At 36.1% G+C, this 7,209-nt stretch overlaps 1 protein-coding gene across 15 annotated transcripts in view; it reads left to right on the top strand.

Annotated features, from left to right (window-relative positions):
• The window catches only part of PBRM1 (polybromo 1), a 125,437-nt gene extending 123,870 nt beyond the window's left edge, over window positions 1–1,567 (top strand). For all 15 annotated transcript variants that reach the window (XM_025206741.1, XM_025206740.1, XM_025206739.1 and 12 more), the window contains one exon: window positions 640–1,567. In XM_025206741.1, the coding sequence (XP_025062526.1) occupies window positions 640–812 (173 nt within the window). In that variant the 3' untranslated portion in view covers window positions 813–1,567. The remainder of the gene's footprint in view (window positions 1–639) is intronic.
• The last annotated feature ends 5,642 nt before the right edge of the window (window positions 1,568–7,209 follow it).

Here is a 7,209-nt window from a genome sequence, read left to right as displayed (position 1 = left end):
CCTTGGCTGGTCGCCCCCGCCGCAGCTCCACATGTGGCTGCCGCCACCCCCCGCTCTGAGTCCAGCCAAAAACCACTGCTTAGGTAACTGGCACTTTTAGATTACCAGCATCCCCCAATCCCCATTCATGCTGGATAACAAAGCTTTTACTGTAGTATGAAATTGTATGCCTGTGTGCGTGTGTGTGTATACAAACAAGCAGTATAAAAAACATTTGCTAAACAATGGATGCAGTCTCTAAAGAGCATTTTTGTTCCTCCTTTTTCTTCAACTTTGGTTGTTTTATATGTTAAAATTGGTAAAGAGCGCTTGTATGAAAAAGACAACTATGTTAATAAAACTTGATCACATACAAAATATCATATTCAATATAAAATGTATACAAGCATGCAAGTGCAACAGAAATCAAAGATATGAGTGCATACCAAAACTTATCACTGAGTTAATTCTATAAATAGTATTTTAAAAATCTAAATAAGAATTAATCAAAATGCTCTGAAATACAGAACCTGTGAGAGAGGGGGAAGTACAGTAAAATAGTTTGTTTTTTTCCACTAATTGTAGAAAATCATAGAAGACAGGGGACAAAACATGTTAAATACGAGCAGTAAGTTATCGAGCTGTTCCTTAATTTTTCAGCACGAAGACGAGATATGCATCTTACAAAAGAACAAGAGAGCCGTCTTCCTTCACACTGGTTGAAAAGTAAAGGGGCCCATACCACAATGGCAGATGCACTGTGGCGCCTTCGAGACTTGATGCTACGAGACACCCTGAACATCCGTCAAGCATACAATATAGAAAATGTTTAATCACATAAATTGCTTCTTTGATACCAACATATGAGAAGTTTTGTGGAACAAAAGCTGTTTTAGTTGCTGGGTGGGGAGAGAACAAACAATAATTTTTATTGCATTTTACTGTACATTGCAAGACCATTTTTATATAAGAACATTTTTAATAAGCATATTTCACTTTTTGTTATATTAAGTTGACTTTATCAAATACACAAATTTTTGCATATGTTTCCTTTATTTGAAAGGCGATTTCATATTTGGTTTTGTGTAGTCAAGATTTCATCTTTCTTATACTATATTGCTGAAAACCTGATGCCATCAACTTTTTATATAAAAAAAGAAAAGCAAAACAAATAAGTATTTACAGATTAGTTCAGAAGTACAATGGAATGTGAAATTAGTCATAGTTTACATCTTAGAAGAATGTATGTACATGTGCTTGTTTGTATTAGCCACTTCCAACAGAAGTGTCACTTGGATGTGAACATAAGCTTTATTTAAATAAATAAAGGAAAAGGTAAGGGGTGCACTGACACTAGGAAAAATCAGATTGTAGTTCATTACCAATAAAGCTCCACACGTAGCAATGGTGGAAGTGCTAGTGTAGACAGGATACAGGTGTGTTGACTGCTGTGTTATCCAACCCTGTCCAATTATTTGATGGTGTAGACAAGGCCATTGTGATCTCGAATCAGTTACAGAATATTTATGCATACTTAACCACAAATGAATGCATTTGAAAGGTGAAGTGCTTTATCTGCCAAGACCTGTCATCAGGGTTCTGTGACAACTCCTAAAGCAGTGTAGGGAGTTGCATTTCCTGTGCGGTTCTAGACTCTTTAATTGCAAGAGAAATGCAGAGCATTGAATTTATTCAGATCTTGGAAGGTAAGTAAAAGGGGGTAAATTTTCAGCAATGTTGTTTAAAAATATATGTGATGTTAAAATTGATGTGTTCTGTTTAATGATTTGGTATTTGTAAGACTTTTTTGTGGTTTTTAAGTGACTTAGTTCACCTTCATCAAAGTACTACAGTGCAGATGAAAATAATTTTGACACGCACATTTAGCTTTAAAATAAAATAATGCGGTGTGTGCAAAATCAGCACAATCTATATCAGAGTTTATAGTTGGAAAGAATAGGCTACTTGCATTACAAGCTTTTTCTTAATTACTAGGTACACGTAGTGTCTATCCCAGTTTGAGGGTTGTGATATCTTTCTGTTCAGAATTACCAGTCAGTTTAAATCAACCTACCTACCTTTTTAACTGCAAAGCTGCTTATCAAAGTTAAATCCTTTTATGATACTTCATCTGTTTTCAAAAGAAGATTTTGGATTGTAGCAAATAATAGAAAAATATATGGGAAAGCAATGTTACTTAAAAAAATTGAGTAGGGTGATCATTGAATCAAATGATCAAGCCATAAGAGCTAATTTATTGATATGTCCTCATCTAAGGAGTGAGTGAAGTACTTATCATTACGTATTTTAAAAACCCAGAATAGAAATGTCTTCTTTGAGTACAGTGGGCCAAACCTTAAATTTTTGCTTTCAAATTGATAACATTTTGGGATAATATCCTTATTACAAAGATAAAGGAAAGTGCCTTATGCAAGTATAAATTGTGACTAATCTTATGCATTTAGTTAATGTTTTCTAGTAGTCGCAACTGGAAAACTAAATCTTTAAACGTTACTGATGTGAAGGAACTGTAGGTAAACAGTGTGCAGAGAAACTATATTTGTAATTTTGAGCCCTACCAGTAATGCGCCCATGGTATATTAACCCTTTCTTTAGTTTACCAGCCTTTTTAAATTGCCAACTTTGTTTAATAGTGTAGAAATATTTTGCAAACATTTTGAAATCCATATATACATAGTATAATTTTAATATACATTCATATGGTGATCAGCTTTGCAGTTAACAAACACAAAGATGGAACATGGAGCTGAAACAGATAAGCAGTAAATTATAGTTTTTGGGTGTTTAGAACCATCATGGATTGTATTAATAAAGTCAAATCTCTTTTTAAGCATCTAACAAAGTTACACCAAAGAGCCTGGAATTAACTTTACTTAAGTTATTTTTTATTTATTTGAATTTTTCTTTTGAGGACTGGATGGTACTCCCTATTGAGCCTATAAAATTCAGGTCTTTAATTTGTCATAAAGGTCAGTGTTGGTCACCTTGTAGCATTGCATCTTTCTCATCCAGTGGGCTTGGGGGGCACTGCCTTCACTGCTTCTCCTGGCCCTGGAGCAAGAGATTGGAACTGTAAACATCCTGGGTCTCCTGTACGGCAGTGCAGAGCACTACCAATAGGCCACTAGGCTGGTCCTAATCAATTATATTAAACTTTGTTTATTTATTTCAAAATCATGTTTCTGTATGCTGGGGGCATTTCAGTGGAGAATGCAGTAAAATTTAGCATTTAATTACTATAATCTAGAATTTCACAGGCAGCAAAAGAAACTTTTCTAACTCTGAATAGTTTAAAAGAAGATGTTTCTCTTTGTGGGCATTTGAACCCATCGCTTGTTTTTCATTGCCACTCATTGTATTGGCATAAATGAAAGTTTAATATTAAAATAAAAGTATGTATGGGAAATGGTTGGCTTCTGTAAGAATGAAAAATAGATTAATATAGGATTTGTATTTTAGTAAACCAGTTGGAGGCCATGGATTATTCATTTCTTTTCCTCGTTCCTTCCCTCTCTTCCCTCCAAGAGAAAATTTACGATGGGTGTTTATGTAAAAGAAAAAAAAAGCTCTGATTTTTTTGGTATCGGTGATCTTTTCAATATATGTATTCGGACCTGGTTAATCCATTCTGGGCTTTTCCTTACATCTGTGTACCCAAAAAGTTTGTGGTAACCAGGCTTTTAACATGTATGTACCATCAACTTGCTTATCTGAGGCTTTTTAGTTTTAATAAAAATAGTTTACAAAGTGATTTGGATTAACCAGGTTTGATTGTCCTATTAAGACTTGTGTTTTCAAAATTTTATTTCAAGTAGCTCTGTCTCTTGAAAATCCAAATTTGTTATCAAAGTGTTGGTGTGTGTAGGGATCTATGCACAGGGGGAATGAGAAGGGTGTGTGTGAAGAATCAGTAGGCAGTATTCCTTAGATTGCCCTGAATGCAGCAGGAAATTCCTAGGCTATAATGCCAGGACAATGATGTTGGAAAATTTTGGCAAACATTGACCCCTGAGGAATATGACCTTGTGAAGGTCAGGGACTGAAAAAATAAATTGGTAAAAGGGAAGGAAGCAGTAACAAACTAGTCATGATTACAGTGACAAAATAAGAATCTGGACTGCAAGCATAAATTGGCAGTCAGTCACGCACGCGTGCGCGCACACACCCCTTCCCAATGTGTGTGCACTTATACTGCTGAGAATCAGCAGCATGTCTATTTAAATCCTAGGAGCAGGACTAATTCCGGACTATCTTTTATGCATCTGGCAAGTAAGTTAAATTAGAACACTAAAAATGAGGAAAAACAGCTTTACCTAACATTTAACATCTAGTATTAAATTTCAGATACTAAAGAAAAAATATGGAAAAAAAGATTTTTAAAAGAGACACCTAATTCAGGCTTTAGGTTTCATTGCTATCAAATTTCAAGGACAATTCAAATTAGATGATCAGAATAACATATCATATAACAATTAGTTTAATCTGCAAAAATGAATAACTCCCAAATCAAGAGAGTAAACTTTACTTCTCAAATTGATGCAACATCCATTGGCTTTTTAAACTGACTGTTCACAGCCCAGTACCACACAGGGGCCTCTACAATCCATTTTAGCAACAAATTTTTTGATCTGAAAGTTGACTCTGTATATAATTTTTTTTTTTTATTCCTAATTTTTATTTGCTGTCAAATCTAATTAAACAGCCTAATGGTATAATGGTCCCAGCTCATTGCAGGTAACTTTTAGGAGATTTTCCATGCTGGCTGTCTACCTCAGGATGATTTTCTTGAGAGTTCCAGTAAAAATGAAAGGATTGGTCGGATGGAACAGGGGAGAAAAATCTGTTACAGCACACTCCTTTCTGGAACTTAAAGATCTCTGAATCTCTGTGTTCCTTCGCTGTCATCAAGTATCTGGCAAAGTCTACGTCTTACTCCCCCCTAGTAGTGCTCCATATAGAGGATTACAACCTATAATTGCACATAAGTGGTTGGTTAGCTGTATTTGCCTGAAGTTGGGCAGGAGGTAGGTTAGGGTATGACTAGTTAGAACACAGATTCTCAGCCGGAGTCCCTTAAGATCCTTTTAAGGATGTAGCAGGATGCAATTTAATATTAACATTGTTAGGTGTGTGAACATGATTCGCAAGATAAAGCCAGAGATTTCAAATAAGAATCCACAGTGTTAAATATTCTGAACTGTTGTGGTCTTTCTGAGTTCTTTGTAGTAGAAAAATTGCTCTGTTATTTTCCTGTAGTCAAAAAACAAGTGAAAACTAAGAGCTGCCATTTTCCAAGGGGTGTCTTGAGTCTAAAAAGATTAAGAACCACTGAGTTAGAGACAAGTTCAGAGAGGCATGAGCTTTTGTCTGATTAAATGGATATCTATGAAAGTTCTTACCTCTGAATCAAATGCCAGCGTGCCCTGCTTCAGTCTAAAATTGGTATCAGTTGTTAAGTTAGCTGAAGTGACAGAGGTCTATGTTGTGTCTCAGGTTTCTAACCGTGCTGATGAACTATGTGGATGTCAATTACACATGCTGAAATATATCTTTTAAATTTCCTTTTTAAAAACTTTGGCAATTGCACAGAACTGCTCTAAAAACATTGAGAGTTTGACAATCACTCAAAAGTTAGGAAACATCAGAATATAAGGGTGTCTATGACCAGAATTTGGTCCCCTCATCTAATATGATAGTGTTTAATTGTATGATTGCATACCTCTTTTTCCACAGGATAGATCTGCCCTAAAGATGCCTCAGGGTTATGTAATAAAAGGCAACTTTTGTCTGCAGGATCCTCCTCCATTGTCATTAGTAGGATGTGTAGCAAAAGAGTGGAGAAATGGATTCTTTCTTCCTTTGCCGTGGAGTTTCTGTATGATGCTAAGCAAACCTTCTTTATCTCCTTGCCCAACTTGAGATGCAGTTTGATTTGCAGAAGTGATCAGCTTTCACTGATAAAACTGAAATAAAAAGGAGCTGTACTTCGAAAACAGAGTGCTATAAAAATGCTAAGTATTCTGAAAAGTAGGAATTTAGGCAAATCAAGCTAGGTACCTGAAATTATTGGATCTTTTTTACTTTGATTTTCATGCCTCAGTTCCCTGTTTGTAAAACGGATTAAATCATTTTCTCCAATGGATGTTTTGAAAGAAATAAAGAATATGGTACTCAAACTATAGTAATTAGTGCCATAAGAAATTAATTGTATGTTGGGAGCAAGATTTGAATAATGCAGTAAATAACCCTCCAAACAGGGCTCAATAATGAGGATAAAAAAATATTGAACAGCTCTAAGAACCATCTAACTTGAGTGCTTAAATTTACAACTTTAACAGAATATTGGGCATAACTTTTAAGCCAGAGTAGTGTCCAGAGAACTTAATTGGTGTAGGAAACGATTTCATAGTAGTAAAGCTTAGCACGTGTTTGAACTCGGTTCCTATACCACATAGTCTAACTGCCAGAATTACAAGTCTATTACTCTTACTTCTAAAACTGATGTATTTCTCTCCCAGTTGCTCAGTTGCCGTTGTTTATGCTTTTTGTTCCTCTAGCAAACCATTTCCCCCCTGAAAACGGACGTAGCCCTGTTTATGGACTGTTTTCCATCTTATAACAAAGCTCTGCCTTTCATCCATTCAAATAGTAAATACCTAGATGATAAATTATTTTTGGCACTGCTTGTTTCTTTAATGAATGAAAACTATTTCCTTGGAAGAAGACCCGTTGGAGTTGGTGAGATATGCCATATGGGTGTGAACAGATGTTGCAGTTATCCCTGTGTTTGCCCCAGATCTGAAAAGTTGCAGGATTGTAATAGATCCATTGCCCTTTGCATCAGGGCTTATTGGTAGAAGGAACTGCCCATAGGTACAATAGTACCAGCGATTTTCCAGCACCAAACAAAGCCTCTATTGGGTGATCACCTGAGTGGGAGTGACTAGTAACATCTTTGTGGGAGGGATGTTGGTGGATGTTATTATGAAACTGCTGCCCTGATCTGCAAATCATACCTTTCCCTACCTCCCACTGCTAGAAAACACTGGCGAATGGATCCACTTGCCTTGCAGACTATACTGTTTCAGCATCATGAGCTTGTGCTCCAAAAAATGCAGAAAAGCCACTACCAGTTCCTTTTCTGGTTGATGGGCAACTTGCCTTTGGGCAGTCCATGCAGCAACTGAGGAAAGACAAATGATGGGAAAG

The sequence above is a fragment of the Alligator sinensis genome, unplaced genomic scaffold (genome assembly GCF_000455745.1).
Source record: "Alligator sinensis unplaced genomic scaffold, ASM45574v1 scaffold78_1, whole genome shotgun sequence".
In the NCBI taxonomy this organism is placed as follows: domain Eukaryota; kingdom Metazoa; phylum Chordata; order Crocodylia; family Alligatoridae; genus Alligator; species Alligator sinensis.
The sequence above is the reverse complement of the archived record's forward strand: the minus strand, read 5'-3'. Positions and strand labels throughout refer to the sequence as shown.